This window comes from Mastomys coucha, unplaced genomic scaffold, assembly GCF_008632895.1.
Source record: "Mastomys coucha isolate ucsf_1 unplaced genomic scaffold, UCSF_Mcou_1 pScaffold21, whole genome shotgun sequence".
In the NCBI taxonomy this organism is placed as follows: domain Eukaryota; kingdom Metazoa; phylum Chordata; class Mammalia; order Rodentia; family Muridae; genus Mastomys; species Mastomys coucha.
The window spans coordinates 3,724,338-3,749,309 of NW_022196904.1; the positions used below are offsets into that span (position 1 = coordinate 3,724,338).

At 42.8% G+C, this 24,972-nt stretch overlaps 1 protein-coding gene and 1 non-coding gene across 6 annotated transcripts in view; one reads left to right on the forward strand and one right to left on the reverse strand.

The window, feature by feature from the left end:
- The window catches only part of LOC116101621 (ubiquitin carboxyl-terminal hydrolase 29), a 226,773-nt gene extending 210,957 nt beyond the window's left edge, over positions 1-15,816 (forward strand). For all 5 annotated transcript variants that reach the window (XM_031385317.1, XM_031385315.1, XM_031385314.1 and 2 more), the window contains 3 exons: positions 5,018-5,083; positions 11,623-11,822; positions 12,715-15,816. In XM_031385317.1, the coding sequence (XP_031241177.1) occupies positions 12,722-15,343 (2,622 nt within the window). In that variant the 5' untranslated portion in view covers positions 5,018-5,083; positions 11,623-11,822; positions 12,715-12,721 and the 3' untranslated portion in view covers positions 15,344-15,816. The remainder of the gene's footprint in view (positions 1-5,017; positions 5,084-11,622; positions 11,823-12,714) is intronic.
- LOC116104197 lies at positions 3,585-3,689 on the reverse strand. Its single transcript, XR_004123733.1, has one exon. It is a non-coding gene; the product is annotated as a U6 spliceosomal RNA (small nuclear RNA).
- Positions 15,817-24,972: the final 9,156 nt, after the last annotated feature.

The following is a 24,972-nucleotide window of genomic DNA, read 5'->3' on the forward strand; positions in this document are numbered from 1 at the left end:
TGTACATACGTACATACATGTGGTGTATGTTTCATCTGAGGTAATCTTGAAGTCCTGATCTCCCACTTGCAAAGTAATAGGCATGTCTAGTTTTATGTGTTGCTAGGTAGTGAGTGCAGGGTTTCCTGCAAATGAACCAATTGGGATATATCCCCAGATCTATCTTTTTGCTTACGGGTTGACAAGTCAAAAAATTAATCTAGAGCTGGGCAATGGTGTCACACGCCGTTAGCAGAAGCAGGTGGATCTCTGAGTTCCAGGCCAGCCTGGTCTACAGAGTGAGTTCCAGGACAGCCAGGGCTACACAGAGAAACCCTGTTTTGAGAAAACAAAACAAACCAAAAACTAAACCAAACCAAACCACACAACAACAAAGAATCTAGGAGGCAAGAGAGAGGAGTCCGGGGTTAGGAGCAGCGTGTTGCTCTTATAGATGTCCCAGGTTCAGTTCCCAGTACCCACGTGGCAGCTCACAACCATCCATAACTCCAGTCCCAGGGGTTCCAATACCCTCTTCCTATGGTGCACATACATTCATGCAGGCAATCACGCCGCAGGATACCACATAAATCGATCTAAGAAAATTCAATGAGTATATATTGTAGTGCACATGTTTGCATCTGTAGATACGTGTTAGAATTGCTACATTAGGCTGATTTCGTAGGCGTCTCCCCATATACCTATAATGTGTATGAAAAGACTTAACATATGCTTTCTTCGAGTTTTTCTCGTGCACTTCTACCTTTTATCTCTGCCTGCATATCAGCGCCTCTGCTGCCGTTTTGTTTTGGTGGTGGTTGCTGCTGTTGTTTGACACAGGGTCTGACTATGATGTAGGCCTAGCTAACTTGGACTGCTGTGGACACTAGACTGGCCTTAACCTCACAGACATCATCTTGCCTCTGACTCCCTAGTGCTAGGATCAAAGGCTATGTCCTGTGGTTGTCTCTGTGGTGCTGGGAATGCCTCCCAGGCCCGTGGGCATGCTAAGCAGGTATTCTACCAGTGAGCTATGTTTTTACCTACATTTCTTGACTTTGCATAAAAGAACTTTTTAGATAGGCAAATGTTGAGTAAGGAGGTTTCAGTCAGGGATGGAAAGCTTTCAGATCCGTTTTTAATCTTATGTGGTGATGGCTAGCATCCCAGCATCACGTTTGGCATTCGGCAGAGGGATGATCACCCATTATTGATGAATCTGAGGTAAACAAACTATGCTGCCAATTATTCATCACAGAGGATCATGTATAACACACAGTATGTGCTTTAAGGTTTATTTTCACGGCGGGCGGTGGTGGCACACACCTTTAATCCCAGCACTTGAGAGGCAGAGGCAGACAGATTTCTGAGTTCGAGGCCAGCCTGGTCTACAAAGTGAGTTCCAGGACAGCCAGGGCTATACAGAGAAACCCTGTCTCGGAAAAAAAAAAAAAAAGATTTATTTTCACTTACTTGTTCCTGTTAGTGCATACCACATGTGTGTGGGTTCCATGAGAAGGCCATCAGATCCTCTGGAAGAATGGCTCTTGATGACGGAGGCATGTCTTCAGCCCTGTTACACGATGTTCACCAATGATAGTAAACATTAGGTCACTGGTTTATGTATTTGCTATACTATGGATTTTTCTTGTTTACACATGTGTGTGTGTGTGTGTATGTGTGTGTGCGTGCCCACATTCCTGCAACTGTGTACATGTGGAGGTCAGATGAGAACTTACAAGTTGAGTCCTGACACAGTATAGACACCAGGTACACATATGCATCCTGGGGATTGAACTCAGGGTGTCAGATTTGTCAGCAGGAACACTGACACACAGAGCCATGTCACTGGCCACAGCAAGCCTAAGGGCTTATTCTAGAGTATATGTGCAAGGATGTAAAAGGACCATTGTCTTCATTATTTTCTATTGCTGAGGTAAAGCACCATGATAGACAGAGGCAACTTATAGAAGGGTCTATTTGCCTAACACCCTTCCAGATCCCAAGGGATAGGAATCGGTGATGGTGGAGCAGATGTAGCCGGCAGCAGATGACTGGAACAGCAGCTGAGAGCTCACAGTTCGAAGTTTAAACAGGAAGCAAAAAGAGCCCACCGGACATAGCACATGACTTTTGAAACCTCAAAGCCCTTCCATCCCCAGTGGTACATTCACTCCCACAAGGCCTCCCCGAACAAGGCTACCTACTAGAACCCAAGTACTCAAATTCAGGGGAGTAAATGGGGAACATCCCACTCAATGCACCACAACTATCAGAGTAATCTGGAACATCTACGAAAAACAAAGGTTCAGGGAACATTTTGGAAGAAGGGGCAGAAAGATTGAAAGAGCCTAGGATCAGGGAGTTTGCTGCGAGGTTGTGTCTACTGATGTCAGACGATACACACATCTGATTTCACCAAACATGAGACAAAGAACACCAATAGACATGCCCTGGTGGGCAGGGGTTCCCATCTGCTGCTGGAGGAAGATTCTCTGGTGATGGTTGAGCAAGGCACTGATCTATGAGTAGAGCAGAGTGTCATTAGGAATCATTTTATCATGACTTTTTTTTCCTTGTTTTTAGAACAGTAATATTTGAATTTACCCTAGGTCCCTGGGTTAGCTCAGTCTCTGGTTCTTAGTCACCCAAGCAATGTTGGGGGTATAGGTTCCATCTTACGCAGTGGGCCTTAAGTCAAATCAGTTATTGGGTGGTCGCTCCCACAAACCTTGTGCCATCATTGTCCTGGCGTATTTTTCAGGCAGGATGGATTTTAGGTCAAAGGTTTTGTGGCTGGATTGGGATTTATGTTTCTCTTTTGGTAGTGTTCAGTGTATCTTCCTACGTCAAAGATACTAGGTGGAAGGCTCTATATAGGCACCGGCTCAACCTCTCCACATTCTGTGAGTTGTGTGGGTGTTGTCTTCAGTAATGGGGACTTGCTGCCAGTTTGTAGAGAGCAACCTATAGAGTCTTGGCAACAGCCTGGTTGTTTGGGGATTCCCATGGGGCCCCTTTGGACAACTCACTTAGATGCAGTACTCAAGCTGTGTTGAGTGGTAAGAGATAGCCAGTCGGGGCTCTGTCTCACCATATTCCCCCAAACAACTTCCTCTCCCTTCTTCTTCCCCCTTAATCATCTAATCCCCCACCTCATCCATATCTATCTATTTTATTTCCCTTTTCTAATGAGGTCTATTTGTTCTAGCTAGTCCCTTACTCTATACCTGCCCTCTGTGGTTCTATGGATTGTGGCTTGGTTATCGTTGACTTAACAGCTAATATTCATATATAAGTGAATACATACCATGTTTGTCTTTCTGGGTCTGGGTTACCTCATACAGGATGATATTTCTAGTTCCATCCATTTGCCTGCAAATTTCATGATGTCCTTGTTTTTGATAGCTGAGTAATATTCAATTGTGTAAATGAACCACATTTTCTTCATGCATTCTTCAGTTGGGTGACATCTAGATTGTTTACATTTTCTGGCTACTACAACTAAAGCTGCTGTGAACATAGTTGAGCACATGTCCTTGTAGCATGGTGGAGCATCTTTTGGGTATATGCCCAGGAGCAGTATAACTAGATTTCTTTTTTTTTTAAATATGGAACACTTCACGAATTTGCGTGTCATCCTTGTGCAGGGGCCATGCTAATCTTCTTTGTATCGCTCCAATTTTAGTATATGCACTGCCGAAGCGAGCGTAGTATAACTGGATTTTAAGGTAGATTGATTCCTATTTTTCTGAGGAACCGCCACACTGACTTCCACAGTAGCTGTACAAATTTGCACACCCACAAGTAGTGAGTGTTTCCCTGGCTCCATGCCCTTGCCAACATGAGTTGTTCCTTATGCTACTAATCTTGGACATTCTGACAGGTGCAAGATGGAATCTCAAAGTTGTTTTGATTTGCATTTCCTTTATGGCTAAGGATGTTGAACATCTCTTTAAGTGTTTCTAAACCATTTGAGATTCCTCTTTTGAAAATTCTCTGTTGGGCTGGAGAGATGGCTCAGCAGTTAAGAGCACTGACTGCTCTTCCAGAGGTTCTGAGTTCAATTTCCAGCAACCACATGGTGGCTCACAACCATCTGTAATGGGGTCAGATGCACTCTCCTGGTGTGTCTGAAGACAGCTACAATGTACTCATATAAATAAAGATAAATATGTCTTTTTGTTTTTGTTTTTTGGTTTTTCAAGACAGGGTTTCTCTGTGTAGCCCTGGCTGTCCTGGAACTCACTCTGTAGACCAGGCTGGCCTTGAACTCAGAAATCCGCCTGCCTCTGCCTCCCAAGTGCTGGGATTAAAGGTGTAGCAATAAATAAGTCTTAAAAAAAAAGATGAAAATTCTCTGTTTAGAATGGTACCCCATTTTTAATTGGGTTGGGTTTTTTAATACTTGTTTTTTTTCTTATTAATTTTGGATATTAGCATTCTATCGGATTTGTACTTGGTGAAAGTGTCTTCCCACTCTGTAGGCTGCCTCTTTTCTCTCTTACCAGCCAAGCTTGCCTCTTCCTCCTGAGTGATGGGATTAAAGGCATAGGTCACCACACCCAACTTAGATTTATTTTCATTTTATGTAACTATGTGAGCATCAAAAGGAATCAGATTCCCAGGACAATTGTGAAACACCCCTAATCCCTTGAAATAGGTGCTGGGACTCCAACATTGGGATCTTCTGGGGTGTCCTGGCTCTTAAACATGGAGCCACCTCTCCAGCCTCTTTTGGTTTGGTTTGGTTTTTGGTTTTTGAAGACAGGACCTCTCTGTGTAGTCCTGACTGTTCTATAACTCTCTTTCTCTGTATAGGCCTTGAACACATAGAAATCTGCCTGTCTTTGCCTCCCAAGTGCTAAGGAAAAGGGTTCACCGCCATTATCACCCAAGTCCCCCCACCCCGTCCCATTTTCCTCTCCTATCCCTTTTTTCTCCCCTCCCCTTTCCTAGGAAAGATTGACATCAAGATGTGGGTGTGGCTTTCCTTGGGACCGTTTAAATTAACTACGTTTTGTGCTTGACCCTTTAGTTAACAGCCTGCAGCAGGACCTTAAGCAGCCTTCTACAGCTGTGATATTCCTGAGTAGAAACCTGGGTGAGTAAAGCCTTGTTTCATTCAGGTTGTGTTACTGTGTATATAAAGGATATCAAAAGGCCCAATGAGAGCAGGTTCTTGGTAGCCCAAGCATTTAATCCCAGCACTCCGAGGTGAGGTGGGGGTGTTGTAGGAGGAGGCAAAAAACACAGGAGGATCTCTGCGTTTGAGGCCAGTCTGGACTGCACAGTGAGTTCCAGAACAGCCAGGGCAATTACAAAGAAAACTCGTGTCTAGAAACACTAACAGACTGGCAAGATGGCTTAGCAGGTAAGAGCAGGTCCTGAGTTCAAATCCTAGCAATCACATGGTGGCTCGTACAACCACTCGTAATGAGATCTGACACCCTCTTCTGTGGTGTGTCTGAAGAAAACTACAGTGTACTTATATATAATAAATCTTTGGGCCTGTGTGAGCAGGGACTGAGCGAGTGGGACCGACTGGAGCGAGCAGAGGTCCTAAATTCAATTCTCAACAACCATATGAAGGCTCACAACCATTTGTACAGCTACAGTGTACTCATATACATAAATAAATCTTTTTTAAAAAAGAAAGACAAACAAAAAGAAATGGTCAAACAAAATGAAAAGTGTTGAGGCAGGCTACCATGTAGTTAGCTCCTTTTGTAGACTTATGACCCAGAATGCTCTAAGCTTTAAGCCCTTGACTTGGTCCCCAGCACTGCACAAACTGAGCATGATGGAACATTTATGTAACCCCAGCACCCCCAAAGGTGGTGGATCAAGAAGATCAGGAGTTTGGGGTTATTCTCAGCTACATAGTGAATCTAAGGCTATGCCGGGCTATATGAAATCCTGTTTCAAAAAACATGGGGTTTTGTTTTGTTTTGTTTTTCAAAACAGGGTTTCTCTGTGTAGCCCTGGCTGTCCTGGAACTCACTCTGTAGACCAGGCTAGCCTCAACTCAGAAATCCGCCTGCCTCTGCCTCCCAAGTGGGTTTTTTTGTTTGTTTGTTTATTTTGTTTTTAGCATATATTTTAGAAAGTAATGTGGGTTCAGTATGACATTTCATAAAGGCTTATAATGAACTTGATCATTTTTGCCCCATTTATCTTTTTATTGTTTTGAGAATCTCATATGTATGTATGTATGTATGTATGTATGTATGTATGTATGTATGTATAGGGTTCTGAAAGACCCCTGTGGGGAGAACCCCACTCAAATCTCGGGAGGACGTGCACCCAAGGAATCATGAGAGACCGTCTTGATGTAATCACAAGAGGCAGTTTTATTTTTCTCATGCAGGAGATAGTGGAATCGACCATGAGGCTCAGGGTTTAGGGGTTTATATAGGAAAAAGGTCTGGGGGAACAGAGGAATCAGTGTGGCTATACATGATTGGCTAGTTCAAATATCAACTATATTACGTGCAGAACAGAGTGAAAAATTCCTAAGGTTGGTGTTAATCTGAGTCAACAGAGCATCTGACCTTAAACCATATCTAAGAGGACCAGATGGCCCACTACTCAGTGTCTGCCCAGACATGTCCTTGCATGTTTTCTCTTCTATCTTTTTAGCCTGTTAGTTCCCAGAATATCTTAACAGCTTGCTTATTTTTTGCCCAGGCTTATTTGGACATATTCGACCTTGGTCCACTGTGTTTTTCTCAAACCTTCAATTTTCTCATTAGCCAGCACAAGTTTCAAATTTAACTCTTTCAGTTCAACCGAATCCAACCCGGTTTCCCTCACCTCCTATTCCTCCCCTATCCTTCCCACTACTTTTCTCTCCAAACCTCATGTGCTCGTTAAAAAAAACAAACAAACCTGGGGCTGGAGCAAAGGCTCTGCAGTTAAGAACACTGACTTCATACAGAGGTCCTGAGTTCAATTCCTAGCAACCTCATGGTGGCTCACAACCATCTGTAATGCGATCCGATGACCTCTTCTGGTGCGTCTAAAGACAGCATCAGTGTATTCATAACACATAAAATAAATAAATCTTTTTTTTTTTTTTTTGGTTTTTCGAGGCAGGGTTTCTCTGTAGCTCTGGCTGTCCTGGAACTCACTCTGTAGACCAGGCTGGCCTTGAACTCAGAAATCCTTCTGCCTCTGCCTCCCAAGTGCTAGGATTAAAGGCGCGTGCCACCACTGAAATAAATAAATCTTTAAAAAACAAACAACAAGCAAACTTTTATCTGTATTCACTGTCTCAATAAGGTCTTCCCTCTTTCTTATGGTCTTTCTTCTACTTCAAAGCCCCTTTTTAAAAATGTAAATTCTGTCTATGAAAGAGAATATGAAGTACTTATCATTTGGAATCTGACTGGGTTTGCTTACAATGATTTCCATTTCAAATTTTCCTGCTAAGGTAATTTTGTTCTTTGTTTTGGCTGGATAAAACTGTTGTGTCCACAGACATTCTTGTTCATTTATCTCTACACCTGTTTTAGTTTTCTGTTCACCTGTAGGTGGGCATCTAGGCTGATCCCGCAAGCTGGTTGTCTATAGTTCTGTGAAGATCATAGGTGTTCAGGCCCTATGCTGTTCCCTGACATTAATTCCTTCAGATAAGCACCCAGGAGGTACTAACAGAGTCACACTGTAGTTCTGTTTCTAAGTTTTCTTTTTAACATGTATTACATTTTATGTAGTTAAGGTTATTTTCAGTTTCATCTTATTTTATCTATTTATCTATTTTGATGTTGTTTTTTACATTTTGTATATGTGTGTGTGTTTGGTTTGGCTTTGGGTTTTGATTTTTGAGATAGGGTTTCTCTGTGTAGCCCTAGCTGTTCTGGAACTTGGTCTGTAGACCAGGCTAGCCTCACTCAGAGATCCCCCTGCTTTTGCTTCTGGAGTGCTGAGATTAAAGGGTTCGAGACTGTGTATGACCAGCTATCTTTGTGCTTCTGATTGGTATTTTCTTGATGACTATAGATGTTAAGCACTTTTCATGTATTTACAGATGTTAAGCACTTTTCATGTATTTAATAGTAACTTGTGTTTCTTTCTGTAACATTGATGAATACATTTGCCCACTCAGTGATTGGATACTCTGTTCTGTTTTGGGTTTTGTTGTTGGTTGGTTGGTTTTAAGGTCTCTCTCTTTTTTTTTTTTCCTTGAGACAGGGTTTCTCTGAGTAACTATGGCTGTCCAGGAACTCACTCTGTAGACCAGGCTGGCCTTGAACTCAGAAATCCGTCTGCCTCTGCCTCCCAAGTGCTGGGATTAAAGATGTGCACCACCACTGCCCGGCCCTGCCTGTACTTCTTAAGAGCTGAAATTATAGGTGTGTAGCACTAAACCCCATTTATGAGGTGCTGGGGATCAAACCAAGGCTTTGTGCGTGGTAGAGAAGCACTCTGCTGACTGAACCCAAAGCTCCTGAGGTGTTTGTGAAACTGGCTTTCACTGTGTAGCCCTAGCTGGCCTGGGACTTGTTTATAAATACCTGTGCTCATCTGCCTCTGCAGCACCAACATCAAAGACATGCGCCACCATGCTAAGCCTAAGAATCCCTCCCTCTCTTCTTTCCTTCCTTCCTTCTTTTTTTTTTTATGTTGTTGTTTTGAGACAAGACAGGGCTTCTCTGTATAACAACCTCAGCTCTCCTGGAATTGGATTAGTAGATCAGGCTAGCACTTAGCCTTGAACTCACAGAGATCCTCCTGCCTCTGCCACCTGAGTGCTGGAATTAAAAGCATGCACCACCACACCTGGCTTGAGGGATTGATTTTCTTTTTAAGACAGGGGTCCTCTATGTAGTTATGGCTATCCTGTAACTCACTCTCAGGTCCACCTTCCCCCTACCCCAACCTGTGACCACCCCCAAAGAAAGAAAAGAAACAACAACAACAAAACAAAGACAAGTCCAATTTGTGTTGCACTTACACTCTCTGGAGCATGGTCAAACTTCCAGGGCCAGCCCTTCTCCACCCAGACCCCTGCCAGAACTACTTTTCAGGATCCCTATTACAGTTTTTAAGAGCTCTTTAACAGGCACCAGTGGTGGCACACGCCTTTAATCCCAGCATTTGGGAAGCAGAGGCAGGCAGATTTCTGAGTTCAAGGCCAGCCTGGTCTACAGAGTGAGTTCCAGGACAGCCAGGGCTACACAGAGAAACCCTGTCTCGAAAAACAAAGGCAAAAAAGAACATGTAAACATCTTTGAGCTTTCCAAGGGGATGGAATAACCTGTAAGAGACCCATTTGGCCTTTCATGTGTCAGAAGGGAAGATGTTAGGCTGAGTCTTCTAAGAAGTATACTGTCTTTGAGTCCCAGTGAGTCTGTATTTGATCCTGTCCACTGTGAGGTTTGTTTCTGTCTTTGCTTTTGTTCTGAGGTTTCATTGTATATAGATCTCTTTATGTTCTTACAGGGGACTGAGCTCTGCCGCAGGCCCCTTTAATCCCAGCCTACTTGGTGCAGAGGCAGGCAGATCTCTGATTAGAGGCCAGCCTCAAACTTCATAGTTCTATGCTGGGCAGGGGAAAAAGATTTCTTGAGAAAGTCCCATTTCTTGGTGACTGTTGTCTCAACACTCTGATAGACAAAACGAAGGAACTCAAATGTCTCTTCAGAAAATCTCAGCCAGGCAGTGGTGTGATATTTTAGCTGGCCTGGATGTGGGGCCTGCTTTTTTTTTTTTTTTTTTTTAAACCCAGCACTTGGGAGGTAGAGGCAGGCAGATCTCTGAATTGGAAGCCAGCCTGGTCTACCGAGCAAGTTCCAAGATGGCCAGAGCTATGCAGAAAAACTTTGTTTTGAAAACCAAAAGACATAAAATATAAACAACAAAAAAGAATAATTTCATTCCTGCCAGGATAGCTGTGCTATAAGTCTAAGTCTAAGTCACCTCCTGCCACCCTTGTCCACAGCAGTTTTAGAGGTGGTCTCCTTCTTAGCCTGTGGAGGGGTGGTGGTGCTTCGGGCATTCATTGGAAATAACTGCTAAGCCTTCTCTCTACTCAAAAGTTTGATTGATTGCAACCCTCCAGTCAAGGCAGAGATATCCTGGTCCCTTCTGAAGCCTTTCGTTTGTATGCTGTGCTAGCTAATCTTAAGAGTCTGTTTTTGCCGGGTGGTGGTGGCACACACCTTTAATCCCAGCACTTGGGAGGCAGAGGTAGGAGGATTTCTATATGTTTACAGCCACCCTGGTCTATATAGTGAGTTCCAGGACAGCCAGGGCTACACAGTGAGACTCTGTCTCAAAACAAACAAAGCAAAAACAACTACTTTTACATTGTCAGTTGTTACATCTGTGGATCTTAAGGCTTTCCCTCTGTCCCTTAACAGGTTCCTTTAGTGTTGTATATTAGGGTCTTTAGTTAGTTTCCTTTATGAATTCTAAGTTCAGGCGCTGGAGAAACGGCTCAGCTGTTAAGGTACCAGCACCTAAATGGGGGCTCACAACCCCTTGTGACTGTACAGTTTTAAGGGATCTGCTGCCCTCTTCTGGTACCCATGGGCACTGCAGGCATGTGGTGCACAGATGGTCCAAGCAGACAAAACACCCATGCACTAGGCAATACAAATAGTAGTAATTTTAAATTCTATTATGTGGCTTTCCTGGAACTGGCTATGTAGACCAGGTTAGGTTCAAGTCACATATACTTCCTCCTATCCTGTGATTAAAGGCACGTGTGTCACCACAGCCAGCCTAAAAATAAATAAATCCTTTTTTTTTTTAAATTAAACTTTAGCATTTCTAGTTTTCAGTTGGTATTGAACTCTCCTCTTCATACCTCTCACCTCTCCTTGCAAACACATCTCCATGTTTTGTTTCAGATTCCTGGAGATACAGGAGAATTCTGGGTGTATGTGTCCCACTAGATTTTTGTTTGGTTTTATGCAGTTTTTGTTTTACTTTGTTTTGTTTTTACCCCAATCCTTTTGTTTTTGAGTCAAGGTCTTTCTAGGTAGCGCTGGCTGTCCTGGAACTCTATGTTGACCAGGCTGTCCTCAAACTCAGAGATGGGCTTGACTACTTCCCAAGTGCTAGGATTCCAGGTGACTTACCTGTGGAGGTTTTTTTTTTAAACTATACTTATTTATTCGTATATGCTGTGACCTTATACATTATAGCATGAGTGCGTAGGGGCGAGAACAGTCTGCAGGAGTCAGTCTCTCACTCCACCTGTGGGTGCAAGGGATCAAACTCAGGTAGTCAGGCTTGGCGGCATGCCCCTTTATTCACTGGACCATCTTGCCCGCTGTGTTTAGTTTTTTGACACCAGTCTAGTGTAGTCTTGGTTAGCCTCAGACTGACTCCTTTCCCTCTTTCCTTTCTTTCCCTGATCTCTTCTCTGCCCCCCAACCCACCTCCGTCTCATCACATATCCCATTCTTGCCTCACATCTGTCTGTCTCTTGCTTTAGTATCTCAAGTACTGAAATTATAGTGATACAGTCACAAAGCTCATGAGTGTGTGTGTGTGAGTGTGTGTGGTTCTAGGGATTGAATGAATGTGGGCCTTTTGTATGCTGAGTGCCTTAAATGTGAGCTTTATCTTCAGTCCATTATATGTTTGCTTTTTTACACCCCTTGATTATTACCATTGTAACCACTGCAGGACTTGGGTCAGCGTCTGGAATCTGCAATCAGAAAGGCCAGCACTTCCGACTCGACGACTCAACCTCATATCGTTGGGACTGTCTCATTTTCATGAGACACTAGAGGTTGACCGAAGCTTCCATTGTCTCAGCCCTACCAGTGAGAAGAGCAGAGGCACCAGAGGCCACCAGCACAGCATTTTACTTCATTTTACTTCTGGTACTTGGTGTTATCATTTCTATTGTTATGATAAAGCACTCTGACTGACAAGCAAACAAACTTAGGGGAGAAAGGTCTACTTTAGTCCACAGTCACAAAGTCCATCACTTCAGGGAAGTCATGGTGTAGGGAACTTGAAACAGCCACAGCTAACACATAGAGAATGAATGCAGGCATAGAAGCTTGATGCTCAGCTATCAGTCTCTACTCTTAACTTAGTTTGGTTCCCCAGGCCAGGGAGTAGTGCCACACCCTTTCAAGCTGGGTCTTTCCACAATAGTTAAATAAGACAATCCCCATAGGCCAACCAGATCTAGACAAAAATCACTGAAACTCTGTTTCCAGGTGATCATAGGTTGTGGCAAATTGACAAATAGAACTAACTGTCACAATTAAACTTTGCAACAGAGGAGAACTCTGATCGAGTTTTCCAGAGAATGGGCACAATTAAGGATAGAGGGATGGTTCAGTGGTGAAAAGCACATACTATCTTACAGAGGACTGGAGTCTAGTTTCTAGCCCCCCACACTGGGTAGTTAATAACTGCCTGTAATTCTAGTTCTAGGGGAGCTAATGTCCTCTTCTGGATTCTGAGGGCACTGCACACACATGCACAAATGTACACACACACACACATATACACAATTGATTTTTAGTAAAAGGATATAAGTAACTCCAATTTTTATGAATTGTAATTAACAAACAAAAATTTAAATATTAAATTTTTTCCATAATAAGTTTTTTCCCATAGTGTTTTACTTGAGGCATAGAGAGAAGACTAAAAGCTGATTGTGGTCAGTTAAGAGTTTAACCAACCCCCCCAAAACATTACAATAGATACATCTTGAGTTACAGTGCCTGTATGTATTGTGTTTTTGTGTTTTGTTTGTAGATTGTGCATGTTTTTTTGTGAAGAAAGAATGGCTCATCTAAAGATAAATGGTTTGGTCCAGATCCGCAGCACAAACAGGAGCAAGCACACCAGGGCATCTCAGTGGAAAGAAGCAGTCATCGAGATAGTAGAAAGAAAACAGAAAGTTAACCTGGTGGTTTCCTTCAAATGGGAAGAAAGGAGAAGGGTTTTTCAGCTGGGTGATAATGTTACAGGTGTAGTGGTTAGTGGTGAGCTGGGGCTGTACCATCTGGATTTAACTTTGAGAGACGACACATCCTTGCTCATCGACAAGTTATCCGCTACAGATGTTGAACATTTGAAGTCATTCCTGGATTCGTCTACTCCATGTGAAACCCAGCAACCCATGGAGCCCAATAATAATCAGGATGATTCTGAAAGCAGTGATCCTCTTTGCAGGGAGCAGGAGGCGGCCTGTGGATCCATGAATACCACTCCAGAAGGTGGGACATCACTCTCCCGGAAGACGCCACTTTCTATGTCAAATATCACAGGCAGCCAAAAGAGAGGAGAAAAACAAGGCAGAAAGAGGAAGACAGAACCATCACCATCATCCAGTGTAGAAATGAACAAGGACATTCTCAAAGAAAATACTCCTGAACAAAAAAGGAAATCCAGGCGATATTACTCCAGGAATAGAGGAGGCAAAGCAGAGAAAGCTGTGGCTTTAAGAGAACAAGAAAAGCGTAGCAATTGGAAACTTGAACCTGCTTTCACCTCCAAGTCCTATGGAAAAGCTACCCTAGATGGCACTATTCTTCCAATCGCAACATGCTCTGATGACAGAGATGTATCAATATTTGGCCTGGAGATCATAACACATAACGGAGTCCAGTCTCTTTCTGACCCTTACCTAAATCAACTAAAACGTGAAGGCTTCCCTAATTTGGGAAATACTTGTTACATGAATTCCATTTTACAGTCTGTCTTTGGGATTCCAACCTTTGCAAAGGACTTACTCACTCAAGGTATCCCGTGGGAGAAGGTTTCCTACGATGACCTTATCATGCCCTTAAGCCAGCTTCTTGTCTTGAAAGACATTCGGGATGTAGAGATCAAGGGAGAGTTACTCACTAATGTGAAGAAGACCATTTCCACAGTTGCCGACACATTCTCGGGCAACGATCAGAATGATGCCCATGAGTTTTTAAGTCTGTGTTTAGACCAGCTGAAACTGAACATGGAGAAAGTAAATGCCATGTGGAGTATTGACAGGAAAAACCCATATGCTGCCACCAAAAGGTTTGTTTGTCCCGTTAGTGCTAATTTTGAGTTTGAGCTACATAGCTCCATTATCTGTGAAGGCTGTGGTGAGGCTACTCTCAAATCCGAAGTGAGTAATTACCTCTCCATTGACCTGCACCACGGGACAAAAACACATCCTCTGTCAATTCAAAAGTCTTTTGATCTTTTCTTCACACCAGAAAAAATCGAGCATAACTGTGAGAAATGCAAGAACAAGAATTCTGTTCTCAAGTACACATTGAGGAGACTCCCCAGGGTCCTCATTGTTCATCTGAAACGCTACCAAGTTTCCACTGACTTGATGCCGGTGAAGAGTGAGCAGCCAGTTGAGATTTCTAAGTATTTAAATATAACTTCCCATTGCCATGAAAACAAGAAGCTACCATTTCCCTTGGTTAATACACCCCCAAATTTCCCTCAAGGACTGATACCTGACTTCTTCTGCCACTCAATATCATCTAAGAAGATGACTTCAGAATTCTGTGACCCCATGGTTCTACAGGTTGGATCCAGTATAGATGCTGAAATACAAAGCTTCCAGATAATGTATGAGGATGAAGATACAGATGAGGAGCAGCAGCAGAGAGGCCTGGAAAGTGGCTCTATGCTGGAGCCAGAACTAGTGAAGACAGAAAACAGGATACTCAGACAAAAGACATCACTAGCAACTGACTCAATGATGGGTGACGGATACAGCTTCCTTCCTATGCTCTGTGAGCCTCTGAGCATTCAAGATCCAGGTCTTGCAGAGATGGGTCTTCAAGAGGTTCCAGAGAATCCAGAATTTAAGAACTATGAGAAAATTAACATATTTGGAAAGCCAGATGGCCACACTAACATTGAGTTGTCAAGACTCTACCAGAGTCATGGAAGCCGAATCAAGGGTTTGTTCCTACCGGCATCACTTGCAAGTGTTAGCTCTCAGGAAGACCCAGAGAAGGACCTGAGTAGGTCCCCAGAATTTCCGGAAGATGACCCACATTCCTTTGCATTCAGCTCTGATGATTCCAAAGATATGGAGATGGGAGATGATCTTCAGAATTACAGGCTCGTCAGTGTTGTCAGCCACTTTGGGAGCTCCCCAAATTCAGGCCATTACGTAAGCGATGTGTATGACTTTCAAAGGAAAGCCTGGCTCCTTTACAGTGATGTCCAAGTGTTCGAGAGTTCAGATCCCTCCATTCAAGAGAACAGGCTAAACAGCGGATACATTTTCTTTTACATGCATAATGAAATTTTTGAGGAACTGTTGAAAAAGGCATCCGAGTGCAAGCTCTTTAGCACATCTAAAGAGGAAAGGAGGGACATAGATTATTTCTCATCATTGCTGAACGGCCTTACATACATCCTAGAAGAATTCTAAATCCTGCCTAAAACGAAGAAGAGTCACATAGCTCAAGATGAAAACTCTGCAAAAAACAAGGAACGGACATATCAGAACAGAAACAGGCCTTGCTGACGCAGGCTAGGCACCATTATTTCCTATAAGGCTAAATGGTGCTTTTCCTGTTTTGTGGTGGTTTTAATTTATTCACAGATGTTAATAAAATCATCATTTTGAGAGTACCATTTGTTAACGTAGTAGGGGATCTGGGGAGATGGTGCAGTAGTTGAGAGTGCAAACTTCACTTATAGAGGACCCAAGCTTGATCTCCTGAAGCCTATGTTAGGTGTAAGTGCTTGTGCCCTTGGAGACAGGAGGCATGAGATAGCCTGGAATGGGATTACAAGTGATAGCTGCCTAACTTAGGTGCTGGGAACTGAACTTAGGTCTTCTGCAAGGACAGTTTCCACTTTTAAACACTAAGCCATCTCTTGGCTTTCATTCTAATTTTAGTGTGTGTGCTATCCATATGAGCAAAGCATGATGCTCTTTAAACCAGTACAACACAGCAAGGAACCAATTATAAGTTCAAATGCTGGGGTTCAATGTCAGAAACAATATCAGTAGTTACTTAAAAGTTTAAGAAACATTTATTTAGTGTGTGGGGTTTCCTATTAAATTTTAGTGTATATATAAATTGCTCATGTCATCCAGAGGCTCCTCGTTGGTTTTTTCCCTTAAATTCATATATGCTTTTCTTTTGTCAATTTATTGAAACCATTGTTTTCCATATGTGTTTGTGACTCATTGACGAGATCATATAGTTGCCCACCATCTGGTTTTGTGCTTCTCAGAATTACAGGGTACATTAAAGTTACACAGGAAATGAAATAGATAGTATTTGCAAATTGAAAAGCACGCTAAGGACTCGGGGTAAAAACACCTGCCACCAAGCCCCATGACCCAACTCTGATGAGTTGCCCTCTGACCTCTAGGGAAGCTATCACATGAGCACTCATAAATAAATAAGTGAATAAAATCTAATTTTCTAAAGGTTTACTCATTTACTCTGTATACAGTGTTCTGCCTTCTTATAGGCTTACACATCAGAAGAGAGCACCAGATCTCATTATAGATGGTTGTGAGTCACCATGAGGCTGTTGGGAATTGAGCTCAGGACTTCTGGAAGAATAGCCAGTGCTCTTAATCCCTGAGCCATCTCTCCAGCCCCTAAACTTTAATTTTTTGAGATCTCACTATGTAGCTCTGGCTGGTTTGGGACCCTATATAGATCAGGACACCCCTAAATTCAAGAGATTTGCCCTGTTCCTGCCCTGCCTCTTGGGTGCTGGTATTGAAGATCGGCACCACCATGCCTAACACAATGAAAATTTTAAAGCACTTTAAAGTGCCAAGTATACTTGTTAAGATTTAAATCAGGATTGACATGAGAAAATGGAGTGGTTCAAGGTAGAGGGTAAGGGCTAGATCGTCCTGTAGGTGAGAGCTTTATTAGAAAATAGTCGGGCTGGTGAGATGGCTCAGAGGGTGGGAGCACCGACTGTTCTTTCGAAGGTCGTGAGTTCAAATCCCAGCAACCACATGGTGGCTCACAACCACCCATAATGAAATCTGATACCCTCTTCTGTGTACTAATAAATAAATCTTTAAAAAAAAAAAGAAAATAGTCATACCACAAACAGCATGGTGGGGTTCTAAAGAGAGAACCTTCAACTCACAAGAGAAAGCAAGGTTCCCCTTAATTTCCAAAAGCCCCATGCCATAAAGCAGTTAAAGAATAGTGCGTGCTTTCCCTGATTCTGGGTTGTAAGGGGAAGCCAACAAGGTGGTGTCACTGTCTACACGGTGTGCAGCTTGATCTGAGACACCAACACCACATCTAATAGTATTTCAAACATGAAAAAAAATAGTACAGAGCCACTTTCAAGGGTCAAGGGAGATAGTTCGGTAGGTATGGGTCATGTGCAAGCATGGGGACTTGAGTTCAAATCCTCAGCACCCACTTAAGCTGGTCATGGCCATCTATGCCCATGACTCTAGCATTGGACGATGGGAAAGGCAGATTCCAGGGCTCACTAGCCAACCAGCAGCCAAAATGGTAAGAGTATGGCTCAGTGAGATTGTATTTAGAAATGGAAAGTGGGAGAAGAAAGCACTGGGTGTCTTCTGGCTTTCACTTGTGCATGTACCCATGTGCAAACATCACACAGTGTTATTTTCCAAATTCCTCTTTGGGCCTGGAGAGATGGTTAAGGTTACTTCCTCCTCTTTCAGAGGCCCCAGGTTCAATTCCTAGTATCCACATGGGTTCACACCATTTGTAACTTCAGTTCCAGAGGATCAAATGGCCTCTTCTGGCTTTGTAGTATGCAGACAAAACACCTATATGTATTAAAAACATTGCTTAAGTTTTACCTTCAAAGGGGTACCATGTATTTATAGTCTGTGGCTAGTCTTAAAAAGCTTATAAAATTCAGTGTTAATATACTATGTAAGAGCATGTACAAACATTTACAAGATTTTGAGGTTATAAGAAAAAAATGCTAGCTGGAAAGATAGATGCTTAGGCTTAAGAGCACTGGCTGCTCTTCCAGATGGACTTAGGTTCAATTCCCAGCACCCACAATGGCAGCTCTCTAGAACTCTAGTTCCAAGGGATCTGACACCCTCACACAGACATGAACGCAAGCAAAACACCAATGCACACAAAACAAATGTATATAAAGTATTTAAAAAAAAACCAAAAAAACATCTAGTTTGGGTTGGTGAAATGGCTGAGTAGTTGGTTAAGAACACTGGGTGTTTTTCCAGAGGTCCTGAGTTCAGTTCTCAGCCACTATATATGGTGGCTCAGGACCATTCTATAAAGGGATCTGAGGCCCTCTTCTGGTAGGTAGGTGTACGTGCAGACTGCACTCCTACGTTAAATAAATTAATTAAATAAATACTAAACACCTGGTAATTTATAAACTACAGGGCAAAATTAAGTGAGGGTGATTTGGGGAAATAACTAGTCTAGAGCAGCCTTCTCAGCCTGTGGGTTGCTATCCCTTTGGGTGGGGGTTAAAGGACCTTTTCGCAGGAGATCACATTTCAGATAGGCAGTATGTTGAGAGCAAGCAAAAGAAACTTACTCTAAATACTTCCACTTCATTTTCAGACTCCATTTAATCCTAGGGAGGAACTAAGTTCAAGCTCCCGGGCTGTTAGGGGAGCTGGGGACTCCCCAACAGCTGACCAGCCTCTGCGGTGGGGAAACAGTTGTCTGAGTTCACACAGCTCAAGAACAACTCCATCTTGCTGGCAGGGTCATACATAGTAAGTTCGTGTTCCCAGGTCCAGGAACCTACCCCTAACCTGTTTGGTGAAATCTCCCTTGCTCAATCCCTTGTGTCAAAATATGGTAGAGTAATGCTACAACCTACCCCGTCCCCCTCGAGTTGTGGTCTTGTTCTTTAAATAAATATGTTGTACAATTTCTCTTCTGGTCCGCAGTTCAGCTTCTGAGTCTGTTGTTTGGCTGTGATTGATCAGTAGTGGCTTAATTACAATAAATGTTTTTCATCTGCATTGATCTGGTGTTTGAGTCATTTGTCGTGTTTACGCGTACTCCACATCAGATATTTACATTATGATACATAACAGTAGCAAAATTACTTACAAAGTAGCAACAAAAATAATTTTATGATGGGGGGAGGGGGTCACCACAACATGAGGAACTTTATCATCACCACAACATGAGGAACATGGGTTGCAGCATTAAGAAATGTTGAGAACCAAAAAATAAATAAATAAATAAATAAATAAATAAATAAATAAATAAATGTTGAGAACCACTGCTCTAGAATATGCTTACAATTAAAAATAATAATTCTTTTTTAGCAGTTAAAAGATTTTTTTTATTGTGTCAGGGAACTGAGGACATAACTCCTTTGGTAGAGTGCTTATCGGACATAAAGGAAGTTCTGGGTCCTATCCTCACCTCACCACCACATAAGCCAGGTGCAATGGTGACATAAACCTGCATTTAGGAGATGGAGGGGGAGGACAAAGAGATCAAGGTTTTATAGTGAGTTTGAGGCCAGTCAGGGATATATAGACTCCATATCAAAAAAATGGGATGAGGGGTGAGGTGGGTGGCTCAGCAGGTCAAGGAGCTTGCTGCCAAGGCTAAGAATCTGAGTTTGATCCTAGGGGCACTTACGAGGAAAGCAGAGAACTGATTCCCACAAGTAGTCCTGCCTTTTTATCTCCATGTGCTACCCTCCAAATAAATAAAAATGTAACTCAAAGGAGAAAAATAAAAACAGGCTGGGTGTAGTAGTAGCACACACCTTTAATCCCAGCACTTAGAGGGCAGAGGCAGGTGGGTCTCTGAGTCCAAGGCCAGCCTGGTCTGGAGAGTTCTAGGACAAGCAGGGCTACATAGAGAGACCCCCCTCCATATATATATATATATATATATATATATACATACTTGTTTATATGTATGTATATTTAAGCAAAGTGAATCTACACAATGTAACTCATAAATTAACCATAATTTTAATAAACTTAGAGCCAGCTACTGTACTTGGAATGGACATTACCTTCAGTTTCCAAGAACTTCTTGAACACTCTCTTATGTCTAAACATTTATGTGTGTGTGTGTATGTATGTTATATATGTATATGTAGGCTTGAACTTGATGTTGAATATCTTCACCCCTCAGTACCCACCTTAACTCTTTAGAAACAAGGTCTCTCATCAAATTTAGAACAACTTGAATCAGCTAGACTGGTTGACCAGCAAACTACAGGATCTTCTTGTCTCTCTTTCCCCAGCTGGTGAATCACAGGAACATGCTGCTACACACAGCTTTTTATATGAGTCAGTTGCATATATGGGGATATATCTTAGGCCCTTATACTTGGTTTTGAGCACTTTACTCTTCCCTGGTCTACTAGACACCTATTTTAACCATCTTCTAAACTTGGCTGAATGGCAGGTGTTATAGGTTAGCCAGATGTTTTAGCGCATGCCTATAATCTCAGTTTCCGGAAGGCAGATTCCAGGCTAACCCAGGTTAATGTGAGACCCTCCTCTCTACCATCAGTCCTACAAAGGACTAATTCAAGATGTTATCTTCTGGCTACTTTACCTTCCAGAGTCCTGTGTGACCTTGGCTTTACCAGTCACACTTGTAGGAGACTTGACAAATCAGAAGTGGCCAAACTCCTGCAACAGATTAGATTTCTTCCAGAGGTTCTGAGTTCAAATCCCAGCAACCACAAGGTGGCTCACAACCATCTGTAATGGGATCTGATAGTCTCTTCCAGTGATGTCTGAAGATAGTGACAGTGTACCTATATATATAAATAAAACTTAAAAACCAAAACTAAAAAAAAAAAAAACAAAAAACAGAAAAACAAAATCTGGAAACTAATTAATTGGTTGGGCTACCATTATAGATTGCTTTTCTCATTTTACCAGTTGAGGTAAATTATTTTCTCTTGAAAAATCAAGCGAGGTAGGGAGGTACGGGGACTTAGAAGGCACAAAAGATGCTTACCCATTCCTTTCTTCCCAACCATTTAAATAAAAACAAGGTTTTCTATTTATTTATGCCAATGTGTCTTTGTGTATTCCCCATGTGTGTAGGTGCTTTCAAAGCCAGAAGAGAACGTCAGGTCACTTCGAGCTGGGATCCAAGCCATTCAGCATGGGTGCTAGGTCCTCTGGAAAAGGGTAAATGGTCTTAATAACCATGGAGTCATCTGCTTAGCACTCCCACACCTTTTTAAATATGTGTGTGTGTGTGTGTGTGTGTGTGTGTGTGTGTGTGTGTGTGTGTGTGTCTGTACCAGTCCATAGATGGAGGCTGGAGGACAGTTTGTGGGAGTCAGTTCTCTCCTACCATGTAGGTCTTAGGAATCAAAATCAAGTTGCTGGCCCCCACAGCAAGTACACTTACCACCTGAGCCATCTCACTATACGCTGACCTTAAACTCCTGATGCTCCTGTCTCCAGCTGTCAAGTTCTGAGATTACAGGTATATGCCATTACTCCTAGCTTCCTTTCACAATGTTTAAGACTTCTAGTGGGTTGGTTTGAATATGTAGCTTGCTATTAGAGTAAGTGAATCCCATATGTAAGGCCCCAAGTTCCATCCCCAGTATTATTGTGTTACACACACACACACACACACACACACACACACACACAGAGTGTTACAGTATCACTTGGAATTGCAAGGCTTATTTATTTATTTAACAACAGCAACAAGTTCTAAATAAAATATACAACCAACCTGCTTAACATATTGCTAAGCAATATAATGTTACATTTTCTGATGTGAACTATCAAAGAAATGGTTATCACTGGTTATTAGTCACTAGACTAAAACTCCATGAAAACAAATAAAAACTTCATGAAGGTTTTGGACACACTTGGTTTATCGGTATCTCTTCAGTCATGTTTGTCAAAAGGCACTGTATAAATATTTGCTGACTGGCAGGCATGGTGTCATGTATCTGAAGCCCCAGATACTAAGAAGGCTGAGGCAAGAGGATCACCTGAGCCCAGAAGTTCAAATCCAGACAAGGTAATATAAGATTCCATTTCAAAAACACCAAACCAGGGGCTGAAGAGATAGCATTAGAGCTAATATGCCATTGTCTGCTCTTCCAGAGGACTTAGGTTCAATTCCCAGCATCCACATCGTCGTCCACAGGTGGAGATCTGATACACTCTACTGGCTTCCATGTGCACCACACATACATGTGGCACCGACATACATGTAGGTGAAACACAAACACACACACATGCACATATATAAAATACATAAATAATTTAAAAAATAGCAAAACAGGAGGCTGAAGAGATGGCTTAGCATTTCGGAGCATTTGCTGCTCTTCCAGAAGAGTAAAGTCAATTCACATCACTCAATTTAGGCAGCTTACAATCACTTGTGACTCACAGGGACCTGACGTCATCTCCTGGCTTCCCCAGGCACCTGCACACACATGGCACACATATATACACATACATTTAAAAAAGATAAAACAAGCATCTATGAATAAATGAGTTAAACCTATCCTTAAAAGGATAGTCACTGTAAGTTTAAGCCCTCCATGTTCTCTGTGATAGACTCTGTGACAGACAAAATGCTAGGACATTTTGCAGTCAATTTTGGGGAGGAGTATTCCATGCTCTCCTATAATGAGACAGTTTCCTGTATTTTTTGACGTGTTCAAGTCCCTATCAAGTGTGAATTATTTTTTGGTGTCCATCAAGATATGACTTGTCAGCAAAGGCCTTTCCAAACTCAGAGCATTTATAAGGTTTTTTTGCCCAGTATGAAGCTTTTTATGAAGATCAAGGTGTTCTTTCCGGCTGAAGGGTTTCCCACATTCATCACACTCATAGGTCTCTCTCCACTGTGAGTTTTCTGATGCATGTGGAGGTTTGACTTCAGAGTGAAGGCTTTCCCATATATATTACCGTCATAAGATTTTTTTCCCCCGTGTGGATTTTTTCATGTTGAATAAGGGTTTTCTTCTGGACAAAAGCCCTGTCACAGAGGTGATACTTGTAAGCCTTCACGCCAGCATGGATTTCTCTCATGATCGATGGCATTTGCTTTCTGGGCAAAAAGCCTTCTCACACAGCCCACATTTGTAAGGTTTCTCTCCTGTGTGCCCTCTGACCTCCACCTGGCAATACCATGATGTGAACAAGCCCATGGTCACGTACACATGGATATACACGTCAGGAGGACAGACGGACAGACAGTCTCACACACACATACACACACACACACAAAAGTAGGGGAAAAACAATAAAACAGCAGCAAACCGCAGCACCACACCCCTCTCCTGCCTCATCCTAATGCTGGCTCACATAAGACACCCCAACAGTGAAAAGCGGCCTGGAAGTCAATCTGCTCACCCTCAAGCTGGTTCTTGTGTATTTCAGACTTCAGGCGGTCACCCCTGTCACCCACGGAGGCCAGACTGCTAAAGCTCTCCAACATCACGTCCTTATACAAGTTTCTCTGCTCAGGGTTCAGCCCCTGTCACTCCTCTGGGGCGAAGCTCACAGTGACCTCCTCTAAGGCCACTCCCCCCTGTAACAGCAAATTCCCCATCTGTAGAAAGATGTCACTGTACCACAAGAACACCCACAGAATCAACCAACCTGGGCTCACTGAGACTGAACCGACAACCATGGAACCGACATGGGTCTGGCCTAGGCCCTCTGCATACATGTTATGGTTGTGTAGTTTGCTGTCCTTGTGGGAAGCCCAAAAGTGGGAATGGGACTGTCCCTGACTTTTGGGACCTTTTCCTCCTCTGGGTTGCCTTGTCCACCCTTGATATGAGGGGGAGAGGGGTGCCTAGTCTTGCTGCACCTTCAAAAATACCATTGTTTGGTTGATATCCCTGGGAGGGCTGCCGTTTCGGAAGGGTAACAGAGGAAGAATGGATATAGGGGAGGGAATGGGAGGAGAGGAGGGAGGGAAACTGTGGTTGGGATGTAATATATGAGACAAGAATGAATGAATAAATAAATAGAAATGTGCTAAAACTGAACACATACACAGAGAGAGAGAGAGAGAGAGAGAGACAGAGAGACAGAGAGACAGAGAGACAGAGAGACAGAGAGAGAGAGAGACAGAGATCACTGAAGGCAGGTGCAGTAGCTAATGCCAATAAACTCAGTGCTCAGAAGGCTGAGAAGGGAGGCAGGGCTACTATGCGTTAGATATTAAGTTCCAGTACAATCTGAGCTACAGTGTGAGACCCTACCTCAAATGATAATAAAGCTGGGCTTGTGGTGCCCACCTTTAATCCCAGCACTTGGGAGGTGGAGACAAATGGATCTCTGAGTTCGAGGCCAGCCTGGTCTACACAGCGAGTACCAGGACAGCCAGGGCTACACCATGAAACCAGGGTGAGGGCAAGTAACACGGGGCCTGTGGCTGGGAAGTGGCAGACAAGCAAAGTCAGATTAGAATAGATGAGTATCTGCCCAGTCATTGCCCTTAAAGAATGTTACTAAATTTAATATGTCTCTGTGTCAATTACTTGGGAGCTAGAGCAGGAATAGAATAAATCTACTACCATTAAATGTATTTCCTACACAGGGTTTCACATAGCCCAGAATGGCATTGAACTTAGTACATAGCCAAAGACGGTCTTTACTATCTGTTCCTCCCAACTCTGCCCAGTAAGTACTGGAAATACAAGTGTGTATTGCCATTCCAGCTGACTTCCAAGGTTTCTTTTGTTTATTTGCTTCTTGTGTGTGAATGCTTTGGCTGAATATAAACCTGTGCCCCACATGCTTGCCTGGTGTCTGCAGAGGTTACAGTCAGATAGTGAACTCCCTAGAACTGGAGTTATGGATTGTTGCGAATCACCACATGGGTGCTGGGAATCAAACACAAGTCCTCTGTGAGAGCAACAAGTGCTCTTAATCTCTGAGCCATCTCTCCAGCCCCACCCGATTTCTAGCTTTAGTAAAACTTACCACTAGGGCTGGGGATATAACTTGGCAGTAAAAAACTATTTGCCAGATACTAAATTCAAGGTCCTGTACAAATAAATAAATAAAACCCTCACCTGGGAATCATTCATTTCTTGTTTTTTTTTTTTTTTTTTTTT